General features: G+C 42.2%; 1 protein-coding gene across 2 annotated transcripts; it reads left to right on the top strand.

Annotated features, from left to right (window-relative positions):
* Positions 1-24,529, top strand: LOC121951047 (serine/threonine-protein kinase tousled-like 1-B). 2 transcript variants are annotated; one of them, XM_088085864.1, is made up of 22 exons: positions 1-642; positions 3,717-3,838; positions 5,717-5,785; positions 8,289-8,327; positions 8,467-8,542; positions 8,625-8,668; positions 8,754-8,846; positions 9,893-9,973; positions 10,069-10,161; positions 10,264-10,374; positions 12,742-12,878; positions 13,119-13,310; positions 13,592-13,658; positions 14,149-14,246; positions 14,407-14,488; positions 14,588-14,679; positions 16,092-16,181; positions 17,667-17,836; positions 18,647-18,782; positions 20,921-21,032; positions 21,183-21,290; positions 21,907-24,529. In XM_088085864.1, exons 1-22 carry the CDS (start codon positions 516-518, stop codon positions 22,054-22,056), a joined length of 2,289 nt encoding a protein of 762 aa, XP_087941990.1. In that variant the 5' UTR covers positions 1-515; the 3' UTR covers positions 22,057-24,529. The 2 variants fall into 2 exon arrangements, with proteins under 2 accessions (XP_087941990.1, XP_087941991.1); XM_088085865.1 differs by lacking the exon at positions 8,289-8,327 and having other exon boundaries at positions 2-642.
* The last annotated feature ends 774 nt before the right edge of the window (positions 24,530-25,303 follow it).

The following is a 25,303-nucleotide window of genomic DNA, read 5'->3' on the forward strand; positions in this document are numbered from 1 at the left end:
CGGGGTGTTTGTTGTTTTCACCCACACGGGAGGAGGCTGTTCTCAGGTCGACGCTGACACGCGCCTCCCCGTGAAGCTCCGGCCGGTTTGGAGGAGGGTAAAATGATCCAGGATCAGTGTCTGTGTCGGTGTCATGGCCCCCACCTCCTCCTCCTCCTCCTCCTCCCCCCCCTTCTCTCTCTCTCTCTCGCGCTGCTAGGTGCGCGCCAGCCTCGCGATAGCCTCGCCTACCAGAATCAAAGCTCCGCTCGTGAACTGGATGCTGACAGGCGCGCGGTGCGGTCATCATGCAAAGGTTACACTGGATCCGTTTCAGCGAGGCTCTGAAGAAGAAGCCGCTCCTCCGCAGGACCCTCGCCGGGCTCAACATGCGAGGCGTGTAGCGACACCGACCCGCTCGGACTCACGTTTACGGGCCTGTTTGGTTTCGGCAGGTGTCAAACGATGGACGCAAGTTTGGGATTTCCGCGAACGGCGGTGTGCGCGCTGGCTCCTCTCGGCGGTAAAGTGGCTTCATGAGTGTCCAAAGTAACAGTGGAAGTGGTGGTGGAAGTTTGGAGGCGACGCCATCTTGGTCGCAGCTCTCCTCGTCCCCAACGATTTCTCAACAACACATAACGGCGACCGCAAAGACCAAGGAAGGTACATTAGCTCGCCGAGAGCACGACCGACTCTTGTTCCCCTTTAAAGTGTGTCCTTTGCGGGGGGAGCGGATCGTTTTTGGCCGCGTCGAGCTGGCGTTTGTTGAAGTAAAAAAATGGATGTCAAGTTCACTGATGCCGTGAATTTGAAGCCAAAACGTCAGCTGTCAGTCGAGTTGATGGCCAGTCTGAGCAGCAGCGAGCTATCATGTTTGCACAAAGGAAGCTAGCTTGTTTTGGTTTGTCAGCTTACACGATTCCCGGCTGTTGATGCGAAAACTGTTGTTTTTGTTGCAGTTTGTGACAGTAGCTCCTTATCAACAGCAGCTGCGTGGATATGAAATGATGTGCATGCATCTATTAACATCACAATGCATGGCTGAAAACTTAACAACAGGCCCTGGGTTGTTGTTTTTTTAACCTTTTTGGCCAGTTTTCATCACATTGTTTACTCCGACATTGCAGGATGTGACAAAAGGGTGATAAGTTATAATCTGTCAGTTATAGGACATAATATGCTAATATATATATATATAAGTCTGCGCTGTAGTTGCTGCACCGAGGTTGTTATGGTGTTTCATTTTGAGCCAGAGATTTGTTTTATGCGCTAAGATGCAAAACAAAGCTGTAATGTGAAGCTCTGGCTGTGTAGATTAATGAAGGTAAATGAGTCTCGCCTGTCCTCAGGTAACCTCTCACAGGCCTGCTGTTTTGTGCTCTGTGTGTTTTCACCGGCTGCTCAGGAGCTTCATAATGTCCATTATGCCTTTTAGGGCTCGCCCCTGTGCCAGGAGCTATGTAAAGATGACAGCCAGGAAATGTCCAATAAGGAAACAAACACTTGCAGCAGCAGGGAGCACAGGACCTGTGTGTGTGTGTGTGTGTGTGTGTGTGTGTGTGTGTGTGTGTGTGTGTGTGTGTGTGTGTTTCTCTCTGGAGACTTGTTAAAGCACAAGGCCCAGGCAGGCGGCATATAGTCTACTGCTTTTGTGAGAATCTTTCTTATTTTAATGAATATTGTGGTTCAGATTTACAGCAGCGAGATTCACCACTTAGACTTTGTAAATTAGGGGTCAGCAGATTATCAGCCGGGCAGGTTTATCAGAGCAGATATTTGGCATTTTGCGGATTATCTGAGTTTGCGTTTTAGGTTAATAATCGCCTATAAAATGAATTAAATTAAAAGAAAGTGCATATTACTATCAAACCAACATTAGGAAAGGCAGTTTGCAAAAGAGAAATTACCTAAAATAAGCAAAAAAAAAAAAGTACAACAAAATTAAAAAAACAAAAAAAATTAAAAAATAAAGATAATGATAATTATAAATATAGTTTTTTCCCTTGCTTTTCTCCTTTTCTCCTTTGATATTTTCCCTAGCTTCAACAAAAATTGAAAGAAATCGCACCAATTCACTCAAAGTTCACAGCTTTTAATGCTTGTGAGAGGCGTCTGAAAGCAGCACAAGAAAAAGGGTTAAGCTGTATGAACCCGGCATGTAGTCTTTGAATTATTCACCTGATCTGCTCCTTTTTGCCTGTTCGCTCACACACAGATGTGTCTTTGGAATAAAACTTCCAGTGTCCTAATCTCAGCTGGCGTTGTGCTCTGAGGCTTCTGAGGTATTGGGATCCCTAAATATCACAGACTAGTTTAGCACAGTGCAATGAGGCCATTGTGACGGTCTAACGTATGAGATAATAGAGGGGCCGCTTGAAGATTTTTGTGCTGACAAACTGGGAGACTCACTCCGCCCGCTCGTCTCCCTCCTGACTACCCGGCGCTACAACGACCTTCCTGCTTAAGTTAGAAATGCAGCGTCACTCATCTGCAGCTTCTTCCATCGAAGCATGAAAGTCTGTTAAAGAGCTACCTCAACAGCACCCAGCTGAATCAAATTCATTTTTATTTTTATCCTCTAATCACTCTAATTTTCTCTAATCCTCCCCCAGATACTCTTCTTCTCTTAGTGCCCATTTTCATTCCTTTCCAGTAATGTGGTTTGCAGAAAAATGCCAGAGCTCGATTGCTCTGCTTTCTCGACTCGTCATCACTCGGCGGGTTTCCGTTAACCCTCAAATTGCGCAAATTGTGAATATAAACATTATTATTGAAAAAACTCCCATTTGGCGCAAAGAAAAACATTTTTACTGCAGCATGAGGTGGTATTTCAGGCGATTCGAAAAAGCCATATTTTGCAAAACTGCAGTGGAAACACTTTTTTTCTCCGCTTTTAAAGGCAACATGTTGTACAACAAAGAGTCACATGGCATTCCCGAACATGATGCAGCGAGGCTCGACAAGAGCTGTTACTGCATCGCAAAACTTTTTAAAAGCTCAGCAGATCATCTGGAAGTTTCTCTGTGAAATCGTGGACCATCACCTCCCAGAAATCCCTCATACGTGGCCGCTCCCACGTAAAAGGGGCTCGCCGCCTTCGATTGGACGTAACTACAGCTGATGCGGTAGCTGCAATAGAAATCAGGGTTTTTGGAGATCCTTGAATAATCAGGTCATTGAATAATTTTAATTTTAATATCTGATGTCTTAATTGCCACAAACATTTCATCCAATTCAATCCAATTCCAAATCCATCTTTAAAAAGAAAAATATCAGCATGAAGGTCCACATTTCTGTTGTTAAATGAACCGCTGAACCTAAAACTGTCTTTTATTTCATGCTTGAACTTACTGTTTGCAAAATGAAGATTAAACTAACTCTCAGTAACCTTAATTCTACATAAAACCTACTAATGGACCATGTATACACTTCTTACCTTCTTATCTTAATATAGTTAAAAATGATCTTAAAAAGGTCATAAAAAGCCCCACATTTAGGTTTCTGATACATGCAGACACCCTGAAAATAAGCCTGCTGATGTTTTGAACATCCACTGCCGAGAATATCGTGAGAGAAGTCGCGTAAAAATCACTCAGTGGAAACGCAGTCACCTCTCAATGTGTTTATCGACATTTTTGGAAATATCAGTTAAAGTTTGTGCTGATCTGTAATGGAAAACCTGCCCTCTGTTTGCTCGTTATAACAACCGCGTCTAACCTGACTCTCCCTTGTGTCAGGCCCCATGGAGGAGCTGCACAGCCTGGACCCCCGGAGACAGGAGCTGCTGGAGGCCAGGTTCACAGGAGCTGTCAGCGGCAACACGGGAGGCAGCACTGGGAGCACCAGTGGAGGCGCCAAGGTAACGCAGCACAGGAGGCCGCCACACACGCACGCACGCACGCACGCACGCACGCACACACACACACACACACACACACACACACACACAGTCTGAACTAAAGAGCCTCATGAGCTGAAAGTTAAAGGTTTTCTGTGCACGGTTGTTGGGTACCGTATGCAAACACGCTCGCCATCGGACGTGAACGTAAATCAAAGCCCAGAGTCTTATTCTGTTGGTGTTTTGCTTTGTTGTATTTATATTTTTTTGCTTTTTGTCTCTTGGATGCTGCTCTGAGCTCTGATCAGGCCCAAAAAATCAGGCCTGACTCTTCATGAACTCACACAGTTTCTGTCCACGAGCCTGAAACACGTCAGAAGATTTGGGTCAAAGCCTGATCTTCTGTAAAAGAAATATATATATTTTTTAATGTTGCAGCATTTATTACAAGTCAAGAGCTGATGTTTTTCCTCGCAACACTTCTCCTCTCGCTCTTCAAATTTCACAGTGTTACCACAGATCCTTAAAATCTTAAAAGGCCTTAAATGTATTAATCTGAGAATAAGGCCTTAATTGGTGGTAAATTGACTTAAATGAATCCCTCAAAAGTCTTAATAATGCTCAGACATGAGAAGTCAGATTTTTTTTTTCTGATGTTGCATTGTTAACATCTATTTTTTTAGACGTTTTAACATCTATTTTTTTTTGTTAAATAGTTGAATAAATCCCTCTTTTCAACCTCATCATGATGGGAATCCAAGCGCTTAAATCTCACATGCAGAGTTAAAAAAAAACACAAAACCAAAAAAATCAGCCAGAAATTCAAAGTATTTCCCACTTTGGTTGTAAATTAAACTAATTTCATGATAATATCATATATTCATTGTCTTCCATGACTTTTTTTTAACGTTTGACAATCTAACATTTCACTAGACAAAAAGAAATTTCACGTTTTATGTCACAATAAACAGTTGGACGAGAACCCGACCTGATTCAAGACTGGTGGCAACGATGAGAAATTACAGCCCGGCGAGTCGGATCAGGCGTGGTCGAGAACTCTATTCACCCGAAAATTTAGGTTAAACAAGCCCATAAAATATTTTTTTTCCAATATTTACAATAATAGTCAATAATAATGCCTGTATGATGCAGACACAGTACACTTTACAGGATAATTGCATTTCTTTTTCCTCTACTGTCATTTCCTTTATCCTCATTGTTTTTGTTAAAAGAAAAAGTAAAAAAAACCTCCATATTCACATGCTCACTTACTTCCACATACACATACGTACACTTCAGCATTTACATTCTGGCGTGTATCTGTCCATCCTGAGCTCTGTTACATTGTTTTTTAAGGAAAATCCTGCACTTCAGATTTTTTTGCAGTCCTGATTCCTGACTGATGAAGGATTCAAAAGCTTAAATCTTTTTTCAAGACCTCCACGCTGTCTAGACGTCAATAACGAGACATCTGTAAGTGTTTACTTATGAGAGCTTCGCACAAGTTGCAGCAGACTCGAGGCCTCTGACTCAGTCATCACGAAGTACTGAGCAACAGGGACTACTTTGGGAGCAGGAAATTAAAAACCACACCCAGATTCTCATGGTGGAAAAGCAGGTAAAAGTTCCTGTTTTTCCTAAAAAGGACGTGGCGTTCCTGCAAATGTGCATGTGGTGGAAAAGAGCCAAGTGACACACCCAACAACCGAAGATCTGGATTCCTATCAGACGTGTCAGACCGGAGGCCGGCCCCCTGGCTTTGTTTCACCGTTGTTTACATTTCATGCTGAACATTAATATCGCAGCACACACACACACACACACACACACACACACCTGTGAGAGACTGTTTTCATATTGCATGTGTTGACTCACTCGTTGAACCGTCTCTGTGTGCAGGGTCTGGCCAATGAGTCCTCTAACCACAGCTACGGCAGCCTGGGCTCGTCCAGCGACAAGGAGTCAGAGGTGAAACACTCACACAGACATTTTTGGGCATGGATGAATATTTATTTCGACACACGAAAAGCTGGAATTAAATATTACTTTATTACACTGTCGCAATGCTGCGGCGCTTAATAAACAACGCCGATGTCACCGAGAGCAGCAGACGTTTTTAAAGGAAATATTCACAGCAGTGGTTCTCAAACTTTTTTCTGTAAAGTTTGAAATGTTAGTACCCCCTGACCGGCGCAAAATATTTTGGGTAGAAAAAAGAAAAAAAACAACCCAGCGCTGCGTCATCAGTGTCTGATTTATTAAACAACATTATAACTGAAAAACACTTTCAAATTCGGAGTTTGTAACTCGTGGACGTAAATCCCGTTAAAACGTACATCACATACGTTCTGACGGTATTTTGACGATTCTCTTCGTGTTTTTACGCCTCAACCATAACTTTATTTTTGTGTCTTGACGCCGGTGAGTGATTGATTGACAGGTGATGAAATTTGGGTCAGACGATCCTGTTTTGGGGCGAGTCGGGTTTTTTTAAGGATATTTAGATTGAATATTGAGTATAAAGTTCAGTTTATGATTATATTCGATTAGATGAACTTAATTATCCACCTTAAATGAGATTTGTCTTTGGCTTCTCCAAAACATTAAATTACAGACAAAAACAACAACCTTCCTGCAACACTGACAATTGTGGAAAGCTTGTTTTTGTACTTCACTCAAATTGCTACACGAAGCAGTTTAAATGAAACTGTATTAAACTGTAAAGCACTGAAAGAAAAGCCTCTGTTTGCCACCAAAGCTCTTCAGCTTCCTCATTAAAGACAATCGTTGGCTTGCTGTCTTAAAAACATGAACTGAGATTTATATTTTTACTGAACTTTTTATTAAATAATTATATTTTAGGAGTTATGCATGACTGCTATTTTTTAAAATGTTTTTATTTTTTTAATTTCACTTACCCACATTTTAGAAACAACGCTCACTTTGACCTATTCATATTTACTTTGAGCAAAACAGAGCAGCAACAGTTGGTGCGTCTGTGGCGGCGCTTGCTTTCCTTTTTAATAAATTTGCACAAAAAGAAATCTTTTGGGCCTCAGGCTCGATGGCGGCTCCCTCCTCCTCTTCATCGCCCTCTCACAGGGTTCGCTCTCCGCCTGAGGATGACCGTCTCCTCCTCTGTCGTCCTGTTGGTCTCCAACGTTCGTGTCGTGCTCATCGTGGTAGCACGAGCAAACCAAGTATCCGTTGTATGCTTAGTATTTTACTTATTATTACTAACTATTTGATTAGTCCATAAATGTAACGACTAATTTATTATTTCAAGGATTTTTTTATTACTTGATTTGTTTTGCAATTCATTTACACAGAAACAAATATCAAATTCAAAATCTTCTCCTAAAAACAATGATAAATGAATTGTTTCCACATCACTGTTGTGAAATAATAATAAAGATGATGATATAATGATTATGATAATAATACTATTACATTTTATTTATAGAAGGCTTTTCACAATACTCAAAGACGCTTAACAGAAACAGAAGTGACGTCAGTTAAAAGTCAGTAAAACCACAAAGAATAAATAAATTCACAAACAGTAAAAGCAAGACAAAGAAACATGAATAAATCGAACATTTAAAGCAGATGATGATAGTGATGATAATAATAATAATAATAATAATAATAATAATAATAATAATGATAGGCCCTTTCTGTCGCATGCATCATGGGAAAATAAACTTAAAATGGTTATGTTGAGTAATATGCAGATAAGATAATTATCTTCAGTGTATTTTTGTATCAGTTTGGGACAAAGAAATGATTGACGGTAAAAGCAGCCTTTAATGTCAGCGTAAGTCAGCCTCCGTTAAAATAAACAGAAAATACGTAACGGTGGATAACAACACAACATGATGCATGGTGTTACGCTGGTGGCAGTGCACTAGTACTGACTAATACTAACAAAAAAACCCCAAAACACAATATATGCGTGTTGAATCTCAATATTTGGGATGGTGCTGTGTTGCTGCTGCCTTGACAAAGCGCCCTCCAAATGTCAGTGTGCAGCAGTTGCTCCTTTGAGACGTCGTTCCCACTTTGTAGGCAAGTTTTTTTTTGTGGCATCTGATTCTCGAGAAGAATCCGCGCAATAAAGTTAGCAGCAAATCAACAGATTTCATAGAAATCAAACGATATCCGTAATTTAAGACGCTGGTTACGACTATGAATGACCCCAGCCGTAATAGCTGATGAATGTGAGCTCTGATACGTGAAAATGAACTAAATGGGTTTCTAATAAAAACAAAAAACAAATATTGGTGGGCAGTAAGGTCTTCGTCGCATGTGCATTAAAAAAACTGCAACACGGGCTGCAGCTGCAGGTTTATTCCACACATCCAAACAGAAACCCGGTTAGACACAGTCACATGTTGTTGGTGCATCCTTGCTCTGCCCACTCGTCTTTCTGTCTCTCCCACTACCTCCACCTCTCCTTCTCTTCTCTTCCTAGAACTCTGATTTGAAAAGAGGGAGCTCCCCTGCCTACTCAGTATGTACTCTTTGTTCCTGCTGCTCTTTCCTGCTCAACACCACCACTCCATCCAGCTTTGTTCGGCAAAAACACCAGGGATTCACGCCTCTTTCTTTTCTTTTTTTCCTCTTCTCTCTTATTTCACGTCGACTCACAGACCCCGGAGAAGAAGCACTCGGAATCGTCCAGAGGGAGGAAAAGGAAAGCAGACACCTATTCAGAGAGTAGTCAAGGTATGACTGACACAGGCAAGAAATCAGAATAATGTAGGCGTCGGTGCGTTACTGATGGCTCACCTGTTAAATTTCTATGCAGGGAAGACCTCCACGCGTGGGCCCAAGATCAGCGACTACTTTGATGTGAGTATTTCAGCAGCTTCCAAAATGCTTCCATCCTTATTCATTTTGAACCATATTTTTAAGTTTCCCGCTTTTTTCTGCAAAGTTCCAGCAGGGCGGAAATGGCTCCAGTCCGGTCCGAGGCCTCCCATCAGCTCGCCGCTCTCCGCAGAACTCGCACTCTGCGCCGGGCTCGATCGTGAGTATCTAACATACAGCAAAATGCAACACAGAAAGATTATTAATGAGTTACTCGCACACGAGGATGGGGATCGAAACCTGGTTCTGTTTTGTTTTTTTCAAAACCTGAAAATTAAGAACATTTGAGCTTTTCGATACTGTTGTCGAGTCGCGGGGGTCCCGTAATGTAGCATTACATCTCGAGTTGAGTCACGTCATTTAAATCCAATCACTGGTCCGCAAATATCGATCGTCCAGTAAAGTTTTTGAATACAAGTGAATCGCCAGACAACAAGTGTTAAACCACGCTAACGTGGTCGGTTTCTTGTGAGGATGGCCGAACATGCAAACAGGTCTAAAGTTTGGCAACATTTTAGCAAAGAAAAAGATGAGGAGGAAGCAAAATGCAGTTTATATTACAAAATAAAATCTTGCAAAAGGGGGAAAGACAAGATCAATGGCCAAACGCATAAACGTTGAGCATGAAATTAAACCTAAATGCAGAACCTTCGACTGTCTTCGGGAAACGTCAGCTGCTGCGGTGCAGCTGGCACAGTCTTCATCTTCATCATCATCATCCACAAACTTTGGAGAAGGTCCCGTCAGATTAAAAGAGTAATCCAGTGTTGAAATCTGAGTTGGAATCGGCAGGATGAGGGCTATTTAGCTAAACAAACAAGGTTGCATAAGGTTTCATTGTGATGCGTTCAAGGTCGGCTCAGTAAAATGACGGTAAATAAAATATCATCATGATGTGTTCAAATGTAGCATCAAAAAAAAAAGAAAATATAGTTTTTGGCAAGAAATTTGAATAATACAGTTGTTTTGATGAGAAATTTGTTTTCCCAGCAATATAAAATGGACAGTAGAGATTAAATTACAACCTGTTTAAAGTCCTGAATGAGCTGTGATCATCTTATTATACATCATTAAAAGTACTTTTGACCAAATCATGAAAAAGTATCAATAGTGGTATTAAGATCAATAAAAAATTAACAATCCCCATCCCTCGATGTGAGTCTATTCCTTTTTATACAAGGTTTAAAAATACGTGTTTGTGTGTAGATCCGGCAGAACAGCTCCTCTCCTACGAGTCTGTGTTTTGGGGAACACAATCCTAAAGCGTCCTCCAGCAAGTGTGTGCAGGTAATATGAAACACGTAAAAACACTCACACCACAACGCTTGATTTTATGGCTATAAATAGACCTCTGAGTGGTACCGCTCTGTGTGAATCTCTAGACGGAGCTAACAGGTTTGAAACTTGCTGCTCTGGAGAGCAACAAGAGTCTGGACCTGGAGAAAAAAGAGGGGCGGATAGACGACCTGCTCAGGGTGAGTTCGGCGTCCACAGCCCGCGGAAGAGGACAGACCGTTAAATGTTCAACAGGCCGTCGTGTCCAAACTTGTCAAACTTAATGTTGTATTTCTTTTCAGGCAAACTGTGACCTGCGGCGTCAGATCGACGAACAGCAAAAACTCCTGGAGAAATACAAAGAGAGGCTCAATAAGTGCATCACCATGAGCAAGAAACTGCTCATAGAGAAGGTATCTGTCTGCGTGCGTATTAACTGTATGTTTGATGAAGGAAAAATAGCCGCATTAAGACGTTTTTGATCCTTTGTGGGCTGAAAGAAAACAAACTGACAGAGACACAGCCCACTGTTTGTGTCTGAAATTCCAGGACACCGTGCTATTCAGCGTGCTAAAACACCAGTATGTGAGATTACTTGCTATGATACAAATACGTGAATTGCATTTTAATTCTGGTAAAATATTACACTGTGCAAATACTGGACGCTACGAAGGCGTAAATATTCAACAATGCAAAGCAGCAGACGACAGTATTCATAACAGACGATGCAGCACAGCAACGGAGGTCGCTCCGTGATGTCAGCGATGCCTCAAATTAAGTCTTAACGTCTGAACGTGTCTGTAGAAATACTCCGACAGACATGAAGAAAAAATCAAGAGGTTTATCACGTTTGTTGTCGGGTATTTCAGGCACCGGTTTAGCAGAGGGTCGGCACGGGTGACCAGCTGGCGAGGAGGCTTTTAAGAAGAAGTTGTGATTACGGCTCAGTGCGTCCAAAAAGATGCACACAGCTCTTTATTTACACCAGCGTGTGTCGAACGTGCACGTATTGAGTGTGTAGGCATGTCATGATACCAGAAATTAAGCGCCGGTAAAATTCCACAATTCTTGAGACCAAATTCTTTTTTATTTATTTTTATTTTTTAATGCGTCTGAAATGAAAGTGTCCTCCTTCTGGGCTTGTGTTGGCATTTTTGTTTTTTTTTTACTAATATTTTTATTGTACTTTTTAACTTTCAACACACATACAGACAAATCAAACAGTGAAACAGCACAGGAAACACACACTGGCCATGCAAACTAAATTTCTCACCTAAATCCAAAATACATAACGTACAACAGATATTATAGCCAACAGAAGTGAGGATATCGTGGTGTCTAAGCGTATATATGAAGCACTCTGTTCCAATCACAGTCGACGGTGATGCAGCACTTAAAATACAGAAACACCAAGAAACACAAGTTTAAGCAGGCTCAGAAAACGAAATTATGATCAAGTCTATTAAAAAAGGAAATAAATTAAATAAAAATAAATAAATAAATAAATAAAATAACCTTATACAAATCATTCCTCCCGAGTACCCAAAAGTATTTTGACAGTTTTCAGGGCTGTAATCCACCGTTCCCTTTAGAGACGGTGACAGGCGCGGCGTTTTACCCCCAAATTATCATTAACATTTTTCAACTCTTAGCGACCAGAATTAAAATGTGCAGAATGGATGCACAGTTGCAAAGACTTAACAAAAGACCTCAAGAAAGAAACTTCTGTTTTTAATGAGTCCACACAAAAATGTTGCTGCAGCTGCTGTCGTTATTTTCTTCGTTCTTCTTTTGGCATCAACAACAGACTAGAACACGTAAAGGCGGATATGCAGCGTCTGCATCTGCAGCACCTACTGTAACGGAGAAAAACACAGACGCACTTCAGAATTTTGTCATCAACTTGGTACCAAAGTTTTCTTTTTATTGGTTTATTTAAACAGAAAAACAGAATACATGAAGACCTTTCAATCGTGTAGAAAGGAAAAATAAATAAATAAGCAGATAAATAAAGAAAAGAAATAAAAACTTAAAGAAATACAAAAAAATGGAATAAGCAAATAAATAGGTGGGGAAAAAATGAAAATACATAAAATAAAAATAGGGATAGAAAATAAGTATGCCGGAAAATCTAAAAAATTTGTTCTGTAGACAAGAGTATTGGATCAAAACGTACAAACGTAGACAACAGGTTGCTATTAGTTACACTACAATGTGTTTCTGATACTCGTTCACACAATTTCAGCTCAGATACTTGAAATACACACTGTCCGTTTTGTCCAGTCATGTGACATTTTTTAGGTATGAAGTGCAAAGTCGGATTTCAGATGCACCTTATATCATTTTATCATGTTTTTATACCTGACATGTTCGCAACCTGTCGAAAATTTAAAACACATTGCTTGTAAAAAGCGCCTCTTTGCACATGCATCAGAAATAGTCCGATATTTTGTCGTGTTTTAGCTCTGCTTCGGTCGACAGACCTGAGGGAAGATTCAGTCTGTGGGTCGGTGGATCTTTGAATCTCTTCACCAGCCTTCTTTTTTCCTTTTGTCTGCACCATTTGGGGCTGGAGTTGCACAGTGTTTGCGAGGTTTATGGTAGAAACATCACACAATAGCAAAATTTGACTCAGTTATGAGGAAATATTCCTGAATATGTACCGACCTCACATTTAGTTCGGGTGGAGAGAGGTTGTAGGTGACTTCTGTTGCTTTTGACATTTGTTCAGCAGCTCGGCTCATTATTTCTAATATCTGTCTCGGTGTTTTTGTCAACAGAGCACTCAGGAGAAGCAGTCGTGTCGTGAGAAGAGCATGCAGGACCGTCTCCGTCTCGGTCACTTCACCACTGTCAGACACGGCGCGTCCTACACGGAGCAGTGGACGGACGGATACGCATTCCAGAATCTGATCAAGTGAGAGACGGCGAACACATGCAGCGTTTTCCATCCGAACGACTTCAACGTATTTCTTTAAGATTTTTGCATTGAAAACTGCATTGAAAGGACGCGAATAATAAAGTGTCTCCTGACTGGATGTTCTGTGCGTGCTTCACCGCACAGCCCGGAGCTAAACATATGAAAGGCTGTTTACTGTCTGCTGCAATTTCCCATATGACCCGTCCCTTACACCTCTTTGTCCTCGTGTTTCTGCAGGCAACAGGAGGGCATCAACCAGCAGAGGGAGGACATCGAGCGACAGAGGAAGCTGCTGGCCAAGAGGAAGCCTCCAAACCCTGCGTCTCCCTCCCTCTCAGTGGCCTCCACCTCTGAACCCAAGCAGCGCAAAACGAAGGTGGTCAACGGCAACGACTCCGACCCCTTCCTCAAGCCCTCTCTGCCCCAGCTGTGAGTACACAGAAATCAATGCGAAAAGTAACGTCAAGGAAGAAAAGAGACGAATTATCGTCCCATTTATTTTGGTTTTAATGGAGGACTCTGTGTAGAGCGTAAAAACTGTTTTGCAATATTCGGACGCCAGGAACTGTCACAAAAAGTTGCTGACCCTGTTTTAGTTTGAAAATTCCAGCTTCGCGTTTTTAGTCTGGATGTGCGCAAACGGAGACTTTTAGAAATGATTTGTACGTTAACATGTCCAGAGATTTTGACTTGTCTATATTTTTTTTCAGACTGACCCTCGCTGAGTACCACGAGCAGGAAGAGATCTTCAAGCTTCGCCTTGGACATCTGAAGAAGGTCAGTAAAAAAAATAAATAAATAAATAATGAATCAATAACAAGATGTTGTGACCATAAGGCATTTTTAATTAGTGAAATGGTCAAATTATACTTTGAAACACTGAAAATGTAATGAAAACAATTCATAGAGGGTTATGCATTCAGTTTTTATTTTTTAAAAATGTTTCACTTAAAAAAATCTCTCTTATGGTCAATAAATCACTAAAAATAACTAAAACTAAAAATAGAAAATAGAAATAGAAATACATAAGTAAAACAAACATAAAAATAAAATAAAAAAGCATACAAAACAAATCCATATTCCTACATGGATCTGCACCAGCAGCCGGTTGGCTCTCAGACAGCCATGAAGGGTGTAAGTGAGTCTCACGCATATGCATGCAGTTTTTAAATGGCTGCTGGAGTCCTAAATACTTTGATTTTAAATGTCAGGTTTGAGAGCATGCATCTTCAAACAGGAAAAAAACTTATTGGGTGTATGTCTGCAGGAGGAAGCTGAGATCCAGGCAGAGCTGGAGCGGTTGGAGCGGGTGCGTAACCTCCATATCCGAGAGCTGAAGAGGATAAACAACGAGGACAGCTCAGCGTAAGTCCGCTCTGCATGCAAGACTGGGACTAAACACCTGCTTAATTATTGTAAATTATCAGCACAAAACCTCTGAGTAACTAATGTCTGCAAAGTGCAAAAAGGATGATAAAAAGTCAGGTCCAAGCAAAAAGCTTTAACGAAATGTGCCTCCTCACAGGTTTAAAGACCATCCCACGCTGAATGAGAGGTACCTGCTGCTGCACCTGCTGGGCAGAGGCGGCTTCAGTGAAGTCTACAAGGTAACGTCTCTGTGGCTGGACTCGTGTTTTTCTCGTTTCCTCTCTCTGCAAAATGTGTTTGGAGACAAATGTGTGTGTGTTTTCTTGTCACACACACAGGCTTTTGACCTGTTTGAGCAGCGCTACGCAGCTGTTAAAATCCACCAGCTCAACAAGAACTGGAGAGAGGAGAAAAAGGAGAACTACCACAAGTAGGTCTCACACACACACGCACACACACGAACACACACACACACATGCACACCTTAAAGCTGGAGTACACAGTTATTTTGTGAGTCATTAGGCAAAAATCCCATAATAAACTTTGAGCTTCTGGAAATTTAAGCGGACTGAGAGAAAACATGTGCACCTCCTCTTGGCTCTGTTTTCAGGCTTTTAGAAAATCAAGCCAGTGACGTGAGATTTTGGCCAATTATGGTTCATTTCAGAGAGGGCGTTCCTGTTGACGGTTTTATAGATGCAGATGCACGTGAGCATGTGTTCAGACGGCGAAAGCCTGTTTCAGGCTTCAGTCCTGCAGAACAGTTGCTATTCCAGTATTGGCAACAACTGTTTACACTGAAAAGCAACCAAAAAAGGTTTTGAAAAAGCGAGTCTTTGGGCGTATTCACATTGTTCACATCATCTACGTGACATAGGTGAAGCTCTGCTTCGGGCCGGAGGAGAGCTTCTGCTCATCAGCATTAAACTGAGACAGTTTGATAACTGTTGAAAAACTCATTGTTGGCGCGTTAGGAAACAGTCCACTTCAGTGTTTTGTTACAGTTGGTGTTCACACCTGATGCGTACTGTACTGTTACTACACATGAACTGAATCAAGACCATCTTTTCAAACACACTCAGACACAGATCACTTGCCGTGTTCATCTGTGGATCGCAGTATACCCTACAATCAAATCAGCTGGACTTTGGCGTCAGGTGGACTGGGATCTGGGCTCGGGTCCTTGACGTGAAAGCCCTCTCAAAGCGAGTCTGTCAAAACAGAGTAAAACGTCAAAATTAGCAAAGTGTAACAGAGATGGTGAGAAATGTTGGTAATAGTTTATCCATTTGTTATCCAGAGCAAAGGCGCACGGCTGCAGCAGTTTCACGTCGTTTATGTGGAGCCTAAAGTTACAGTATATCGTTTTTTTAGGACTTTATATACTCACACGTTTGCAAAGAAAAGAGGATGGTGATTCTGGAAAAATTGCCATAACGGCACCTGGATCATTCACGATTGGGATTATTTGTTACTTTATGAAGCACTTTTACGAGTCGCTTACATTTCTGCTCGGAGGTGCTGAGGAGAGAGCTGCTTGAAGATGCCATATATTCAAATTCTGGCTTCTTTTTTTTGCCTTTCCCAGAAAATTAGGTGAAAGAAAGCAATTTTACACACGACACATTGGTGCAAAGCTATCAAAAAAACAGTATACATTAAAGACAAAAGTCTGCACTTTTACTGCTGCTGCAGAGGTTTATTCAAAGTAAATTTTTGATCCTTCATCAGGTCATAATGTTCACTTTTTCCAGGAAACTGTCAATTCCAGCTTTAAGATGCAGAAAGACAAAATGATTCTCCAGCAGCACACACGCTGTGATGACATTTATTTCCTTTCAGGCATGCATGCAGGGAGTACCGGATACACAAGCAACTGGACCATCCCAGAATAGTCAAACTGTATGACTATTTCTCCCTGGACACTGACACGTGAGTCACCTCTGACCTCTGACCTCTGACCTCTGCCAGCTGCAGTCCTGCTGCGTTGACACATCCTGAGGTTGTTTATCACCCAGCAGAGTTAAAGAGCATTTTTCACTGGTGCTTTAAAACAACATGATGCACATCAGTAACATCCAAACCGTCTTACAGCCCCGACCCGGTAAATACTCCGATAATGTTTGTAATCAGCCACGAGGCCGTGCGTCAGTGGGTGCACACAGAAGAGCAAATATCAGGATGTTAACGGATTAGAAAAAGTAAATAATAAAAGCAATTCAAAGAAAAATGCATGTTTCAGTGTCAACGTGCCCGGACAATGGAAGATTTAAGGTTTAATTGCAGATTGTGCCTGTGAACTGAAGTCACCCGAACACAAAAAAGACTTTGAAGAAACTGGAGGCAATTTCAAATGATGTATATGTGTCCAGATAAACAGGAGAAACGTCTCTGTGTTTAGGCCCAGCTCGTATTTGACCACAGGAAACTTAAGTCAGGCTCATTTAGCAGCAGAAAGTCCTGAGTCTGACCTCTGACCTCCACACAGAGGAGGGGGAGGGGACATTTCTCCTCCTCAGCCTTCAGCCTGTCCTGCTCTTTAAAGAAACCGATGATCTTGATCTTTCTATTGTGGAATTAACAAATAAATAACGGTGACGAAAAATCAAAAAAACGAGGATTAGTACGAAGGAGACGGCGCTCTTTGGTGAAGGGCATGAACACATAAAGAAGAAACAGAAAGGGACCAACGCACTCGTCTTTAGGAGAGAAGTTAAAATGCTTTTCTTGCATTGGCAGGTTTTAAAAGTAGAACATGATTAAAAAATATCAATTCTTCGACATGTTTTGGCGTCCCGCCTTCTTCAGGAAGTTGCAGACAGACCTGTGATGAAATAAACTGAAACACACAATAATTCAAAGTGACATTTGCTTACAGCGTTTGTTTGTTTCATCACAAGTTTATGAACTTCCTGAGGAAGGCCGGGCGCCGAAACATTCAAAGAATTCATCGTTTTTATCAAGTGCTACTTTTAGAAGCTGCCAAACTTGTGAAAATTATAATCTACACACACGTCAAACTGCAAGGACATCTTTTTTAACTTCACCAACACCCAAAACGGGGTGCGGCCTTGACGTTTTGTGAAGTACCCGTATGTGTTGGGCTGGTCTAATGGCAGTGGGCATGCAGTACGCAGCTAGCTGGTGGCGGGAATGTCTAAAGAGCGAGTAAATTAGCACGTAGTATCAGTTTGCTTAATGGCAAATGCCTAAAGTGTGTGTTTATTAAGGTTTGGCTGTTTGGCTTTAAAGGCCTGCCTGTTCAAACGACTTAAATACATGAACAGAAATGGAGTCAAATATGGAAATGATCTGAAAATAACAAAAGGGTAAAAGTCAAAGTCTGTAACTCTGTGTGTGTGTGTGTGTGTGTGTGTGTGTGTGTGTGTGTGTGTGTGTGTGTGTGTGTGTCCTCAGGTTCTGTACAGTTCTGGAGTTCTGCGAAGGCAACGACCTCGACTTCTACCTGAAGCAGAACAAGCTGATGTCGGAGAAGGAGGCCCGCTCCATCGTCATGCAGATCGTCAGCGCCCTGCGCTACCTCAACGAAATCAAACCCCCCATCATCCACTACGACCTCAAACCTGGTGGGTCGCATGTTCAAAGCGTGAATCACAGTTTGAATTGAAGCTTCAGCGTGTGAAATTTAGGGGGATTTCGTGGCAGAAGTTCAGATCGCGTTCAGGTGAAACTTCTACTGACAGAGTTCGTTCAGTATTGAGGTTTTTATGAGGAGCCGAACACCGAATAAAGCAGTTTCACGTTACAAACTAGCACATTTCTGACAGTTTGGTCGTCAGAGAAGGCGTGCTTGTCCAGAACCTGCTGATATGTGTTCACTTTTTTTCTGATAACTTGAGATCCAGATGTTTTCACTGAATTTCCACAGAGGTCTCCTCCTCCCAAAACAAGCACATGTGGAGATTTAAACCAGCAAAAACACTGAATAAAGCGGTTTCATGTTACAAATCCGTGTTTCTGCGACACCGCTCGTCGTTGAGGGGCTTCTGACACGAAAACGTGAAGATGAAGCCAGTGTTTGGTGTGTGCATTGTGGGCTTTTATAGAAACACGGCGCTGCAGCATGACCTGCTCCCTCTGTATGAACGGCCCATCCTACATTAACGAAAACACAAAGATTCTTATTTTCAGGTGATTTTACACAAAAGAAAACATACTTATTATATTATATCCATTTCTGCCGTTATATCCTGCTGCATCCTGCACACTGGAGCTTTCTGTGGAGATACCTGGAGTGATGAAAACAGAAACACCGCCTCGGTTACTCTGCAGTGCAGCTGCTAACAGTTTGGTGCTGCAGTTTGAATCAGTCCTTCCTTGTGTGTGAACGTGTCAGTCGCTCTCACGCTGAGTCTGACGGTCTTGTGTGTGAACAGGTAACATCCTGCTGGTGGATGGGACCGCGTGTGGAGAAATCAAAATCACAGACTTCGGCCTGTCGAAGATTATGGATGATGATAACTACGGCGTGGACGGGATGGACCTCACCTCACAGGGAGCAGGCACCTACTGGTGAGACACCGCAGCTGTTAAACGTCTTTCCTCCCTAAAAGAGCGGACCCTCCTCAGTCCCTCTTCGTCAGGGAGTTTTTCTCTTATATACCGAGAGGGTCCAAAGACAGAGAGGGTGTCCTGCACTGTAAAGTCCTCTGAGGCGAACTGTGATTTGTGATAATGGGCTTTATAAATAAAGTTGACTTGACTTGACACACACACACACACACACACACACACACACACGACATTTGGGTTTAAATAGTACACAAAAGTGATGGTTTGTCGCCTGTTCAGTGCAGGGGAGTAAACAGATGTGCAAGTTTAAAGGAAATATTTTATCTTTAACTATTTTCATGTCAAAAATAAGGAACATTTCAAAAAAACTTCTGTATTTCACCGTAGCATCAATAAACGAATACTTTTCCAAAACGCAGCACAGCAGACTTTAAAACTGAGTTCTATAAAATACAAAACACTCAAATATATAATGATGAAAGTGAACAGGAGTCTTGCCTCCTTGGCTATAGTTAAACATTCAAAGCACCCAAACGTTTGTCGTCCCGGTGATCGGCACATCTGAGGGAAGCTTTTGAATGTGTGTTTGCATTTTGGATGTATTTTTACATTCACATCACTTATAACTGTGGAAAAACGCCAACTAGGGCCGGGCCGTATGGCTTTAAATAATACTCCCATATTTAAAGTCTATGTCACAATACACGATATGTATCTCGCTATTTTTAAACGTCCTTTGAACTAATGTTACTGAAATCCAAAATTCCTAAAAGCAACAAACGTGCAGTGACAATAGATGTTAAATAAAGTAGCCGCTGTCACATAATGACGCTGAATACACCACTGTTAGATAACATTTCATCGTACTTTTGTGATGAAATTTGAAAATTAAACAAATCAAAATGCGGGCTGCTCAGTGGCTCAGTTGGTGCAGCGGGCGCCCCATGTACAGAGGCCACGTCCTCGCTGCGACGGCCGCTGGTTCAGTTCCAGCGTCCGCCCTTCACCGCATGTCGTCCTCTCTCTTTCACGCGTGAGCTGTGCCGTCAAATAAAGGCAAAAAGCCCCAAAAATAACCTGAAAAATAAATCAATCGGATCATTTTGAAGTGCTGATGTTTTTGTTGTTGAAGCAGCTGACGTTAGCGTTAGCAGACAGTAAAACAGAAATCACGGCGCCGTTAACGGCGAGGATTCGTTCACTGTCAGCAGCAACAAACTAACAGCTCTCCAGTTCATGTACTACTAATATTTGCACCCTGCTGCTCCAGGGTGGCACAATGTGACTAAATATTCGCGACTGGAGCTCTGCGAACACAAACACACACCTCACCCGCTCTCACTAACGCCACGACCACTCGTCAAGTTCGACTGTAGACGCAGCGCCGGGAAACCTGATGATTTATTCTCTGCGAGCTGGAAACAAATTAACAGCTCTCCAGTTTAAATATTAACAGTATTTGCAAATCGCAGTAGTACTCCGTGGTTGCGTGTTTGTGTGTGTGAGAGGCAGAGAGCTTCAGAAGAGAGCGAGAGAACCGAAATGCAGGTGGATTATAAAAACAAAGTGACTCTTATACTCGATGTACGCCATAACGTCGTTTTATATATCCCACATGGAACAAGCAGCGATACCTCGAGTATGTTCGATATATCGACCACCTTAACGCCAACACACTGTCGTATACGCGACGCTCGCTCTGAGCCGTCGCAGCCGAGCGGAAACCTGCAGGTGCTCCAGCTCTGAGTTACATCTTTGGTTGCCGGAGTTTGACTTGTTTTAACCTCCGCGTGCCGCTCGCGTGTTTAACGCATCAGTGTGCGTACAGGGTGCTCTGCGTGAACCGGACCGTAACTGCGTCACCCCTCACAGACGGACACATTAACATCTGTTAAAACCTATTTATGGTCAACCTGAGCGGTTCAGCACGTCTGTGTTTCATTCCTGCACATTTTCATTTTGACCATTTTTCCACTTTACAAATTGAGGAATCTCATTTATTGCTCTGCGGGCAGCAAATTTGTCATGTTTTAAATACCTGACACGTGTGAGGTATTAAATGAGCACGAGTCTGATTCCTAAAAATATGTAGAAACTCTGTTCGATTTTTTGACGTCGATCTCTCTGTGTGTGCTCAGGTATCTTCCTCCGGAGTGTTTTGTGGTGGGAAAGGAGCCGCCCAAAATCTCCAACAAGGTGGACGTCTGGTCTGTGGGAGTGATCTTCTTCCAGTGCCTCTACGGACGCAAGGTGACAACCCTGAACACCAGCCGCTGCATCCCTCCTTGTGGAGGGAAAAATGATTTTATTGTTGCGGTATAACCACGGTTGGTTATAACGAATAGTTGAATGAATGTAGAACGCACGGATTTAATGATTTAATGTGTTTTCGTTTCCCAGCCGTTTGGTCACAACCAATCACAGCAGGATATTCTCCAGGAAAACACCATCCTCAAAGCCACAGAGGTCCAGTTCCCCGCCAAACCACAGGCCAGCACAGAGGCCAAGGTAACACACACACACACACACACACACACACACACACACACACACACACACACACACACACTTAAACTGTAATGTCAAAAGAAAGATATAAAACAAAAACAAGCATGGAGAAGATAAAGCAGCACAGACATGGTTACAGATGTATATTTTTAAAGTATTGTGTATATGTGTGTGTGTGTGTGTGTGTGTGTGTGTGTGTGTGTATCTCAAATTGGTTTGATTTCTTTCAAAAACAAAAACATGGGAATAAAGGCAACAAGCTGCTCGCAGAAGGTGACGAGAAAATGATCTGAAAAATGAAATAAGAGAGAAAAAAGAGAATCACTTTAAAAAATTATCCCAAAAAAAGTGAAAAATGAAAACTATTTTAAGTATTTAATTTATGTAATTAGAATTATTTTACACAAAAATATTTTTTTGGCCTCTTTCCATGTTTATTTAAATAAATCAAGCTAATTTGATCTGGTTGTAAGAGTTAAAAATAAATGATTTGTTTTTTGTAGAAATTATTTGAAACTCAAGACTGCCCTGACATTGTGTTGTCTGCACACACACACACACACACGCACGCACGCACACGCGCGCTGCGGCTCACCTCCTGCGTCCTCCTCTGCAGGCGTTTATCCGGCGCTGTCTGGCTTACCGAAAGGAGGACCGGTTCGACGTCCACCAGCTGTGCTCGGACTCGTACCTCCTCCCTCACATGAGACGGTCAAACTCCTCCGGCTCTCTGCAGCCCTCCGCCTCGTCTCTTCCCACCTACTGACTGACAGACAGACGCTCCGACCAATCACGAGGCAGGATTGTTGGACTCGGAGGAAAATGGATGTTGTTTTTTTTATTTGTACCTGAGCTGTTCCCAAAAGGATGAAGCGTGGGATTAAATGGAAACCATGAGATGGAAAAAAGGGATGCTCCCTTTTGTTGTACAGAGATGTTCCCCTGAACTCAGCCGTGTGAGCGAAAACGGGAAAAACATAACTGGAAGGAAAAGGAGGCTCAGTGTGTTTGGAGCGAGAAAGAAAACGAGTGGATTGTTTTGGACTTTATTAAATAACCCTGTAGGAGACGTTTCAACAGCTGTAGGAGCTCCTCGATGCCCCTGCCCGCCTCTCTTCGCTCGCCACCATGACACACCTCACAGGAGGCGCGAGGCGGCTGCTGTCGTCGCTCCTGTCGCTGATTTTTGGGGATGGCGGTGACCGGCGGGATCAGAGGAAAGACGCGTGCGTTGCAGAGAAGGTGTGAGTGTCCGTACGTCAAAATATGAGCTCGAGTCGACCCTGCGATCTGTTTTCATGAGGCACAAAGTGATGGGTACCTCTCACTGAGTCGACCCTCAGGGGCCGCGTCCACCAAAGTGATGGGTACCTCTCACTGAGTCGACCCTCAGGGGCCGCGTCCACCAAAGTGATGGGTACCTCTCACTGAGTCGACCCTCAGGGGCCGCGTCCACCAAAGTGTTTTTTTTGTGCGTCTCAGAAAACGCCCCGCTGGGAGCGTTTGAGAGCTCTGTGGAGGTGCAGCTTGTTTTCAGTGGAGAGCTTTTGTTGCGTCTGGCAGATTTTCTGTATCAAAGCAAATATTTTGGTACAAGGGAGAGTTCTTGTTTTGGAAAAGGAGACGGCTGCAGGACGCAGGGACGGAGGACGGACCGGCCCGTCTGTGTGCGTTTTATCAGAGGACACTTCATGTCCACAGTGTGTGAACAGATTTGTCCGCATCCGTCCCTCCGTCACTGCGACCGATGGGCCGAAGTGTCAGTGACCAGCGCGGGTTTTTTATTTTTCATAATAATAATAATAATAAGCAGGATGGAGACAGAATTAAAAAAATTTAAAGATAAATTAAAAAGAGACCTCACGTAAAAAAATTATCAAAGATTTAAAAGAAGTCGCTGAGCCTCAGAAAGGATAAATTTCGGTTTGCATAAACATCTCCTCAGACTGAGCTGCACATGTTGCAGGTGGAAGTTAGCGTAGTGAGATGCCCGGCAGCGCCGCGTGCTCCGGATCTTGATTGGCGGTTTCACTGATGATTTTTTTCGCGGGTAATAACGTCGTCCTCATCATCTTCCTCTTGGCTTTTCGCCGTCATCCGCCTGACGCTGTGTGACTATGATCAATACTTTCAAAGGCACATCGGAAAGAGGGTGATATGGATCGACGTTTACGCTTTGCATCAATGATACGGGATCGTTGTTCATTGAAACGATATGGATCAATATATTGATGGATCGTTACACCCCTGATCTGTAGCGTGGCGACTGTAGCGCGGCGTTCCCATTGAGAAGCAATGAAAAAACAGCTGATGTGAGGAAAAACAAACACTTTGGTGGACGTGGCCCCTCGTTGTCCCTCTGCACGCGACAGGGCGCCACTTTACAAGCGATGTTATAACCTTAAAAAAAAAAAAAGAAAAGTTCCAGATTAAATTTCTGGGGTTGATTTGCACTTCCGATCCGGATCGTGGCGATCTGGCGTCACACCTTTGGCATGAAGTACTCCAGCGGGGAGGGGGTGAACTTTTCCGGGTTCACATTTTCCTTCTGTTGCAAAGCGATTCAGATCTGCCGCCGCCGGGTTTACACGAGCTGTGAATCTTAATCCATTTTTGTAGTTCAGATTAGAGTCGAGACGTTTCAAACAGCAGAGTTTTACAGTACCACGATGTCTCCGATGTCCTCGTCCACCTGCCTGAAGAGAGCCGGACTGAGCCGAGGGGGGGTGGGGGACTGGATCCGCTGTTACTGTCCCGCAAAAGACTCAGTGTACATTTCACTAGCGAATCCATAATAACGAGGCTTATCCCTGCTTCCCAGTGTCTCACTTTTGCTCCGTTTATTTCCCCAAAGCTGTCTCTCAGTTTGCTGCTATAAATGTTGCTTTTAGTTTGTGTGAATGGTTCGCGCCTCTCACGTGCGCACTTGAACTGTGTGAAGAGGAGCGCCCTGACACGGACACCCGCTGTGCTTTTCGGGGAGGGGGAGGGTGTCGCAACGCAATCTTCCGCCACCAACATCAGTGTCCTCATGGGTTTTTTTTTGTTTACTTTCATGTAAAAGTCCAACAGACGTTTATGGAGCAGAGTCCCAGTTTGCTGTGTGGTGAGGACGGTCACACCTGCTCATGCCAGTAGACGCTCCAGGCCGGCTGTGTTGCAGCATGATTTACTGCAGCTAGAAATCAAGTGGATATATCCAAATGTTGTCGTCCTGTAAATAAAACACTTAACCTGTACGCTGTCGTCCAACTAGATTTATTTATAAAGCACATTTAGAAACATCAGTTGACCAAAGTGCTCTACATTAATTAATAGAGAAAAAGACAATAATAATAATAAAAATAATAAATAAAAAATATCTTGGATATCAAAAGAAAGGACAAAAAATGGAAATTTTCAACCCTCAAATATGACTGGCAGATAAAAGACAAGTGGGAGCAGTTAACAGGAAGTTCTCTGCACTTTTGCCTGCTTATTTATTTTATTTTATTTTATTTTATTTTATTTTATTTTATTTTATTTTATTTTATTTTATTTTATTTTTTTTTTTTTTTTTTTTATTTTATTTTATTTATTTTTTTTTTAATTTTTATTTTTTATGTTTGAGCCCCAAACAGACGTGCAGGGTTCCCGTGGATCCTTTAAGTCTTAATCCTTTTTAAACCTGAGAAAATTGGATTTTGAAATTATGGGAGCAAGCAATGAGCAACTTAAGAAGAAATGAATCAAAAATTACAAAAAAAAACGAAAATTAGCTGGTTAAAATGTAAATGTAAGAAACTTTAAATATATGATAATTATTTTGCACTAATTATTTTCTTTTTTTTCTCTTTGTCTTTCTTTTTAAACCTAGTTTCAATTATTTTCTTGTCAGCTTTTCCTAATATTTTAAATTTGTGCAAGAAAATCTCCTGAAAAAAAAAAACCATCTAAACAACATCTACATATTTTTTGTAATTTGCGAAACATTTCTTACTAAATTGCTCATTGCCTTTTTCACATGTGAAGAA

The sequence above is a fragment of the Plectropomus leopardus genome, chromosome 12 (genome assembly GCF_026936395.1).
Source record: "Plectropomus leopardus strain MGB_pleo_1.0 chromosome 12, ASM2693639v1, whole genome shotgun sequence".
Taxonomy (NCBI): domain Eukaryota; kingdom Metazoa; phylum Chordata; class Actinopteri; order Perciformes; family Serranidae; genus Plectropomus; species Plectropomus leopardus.

Bases quoted from the DNA above. Each gene is read 5' to 3' on its own strand.
- LOC121951047 (XM_088085864.1), top strand. From the start codon at position 516: ATGAGTGTCCAAAGTAACAGTGGAAGTGGTGGTGGAAGTTTGGAGGCG. The intron at 5,786-8,288 runs GTGAAACACTCA...TTCTCTTCCTAG, and splicing joins CCAGCGACAAGGAGTCAGAG to AACTCTGATTTGAAAAGAGG. The intron at 12,879-13,118 runs GTGAGAGACGGC...GTGTTTCTGCAG, and splicing joins GCATTCCAGAATCTGATCAA to GCAACAGGAGGGCATCAACC.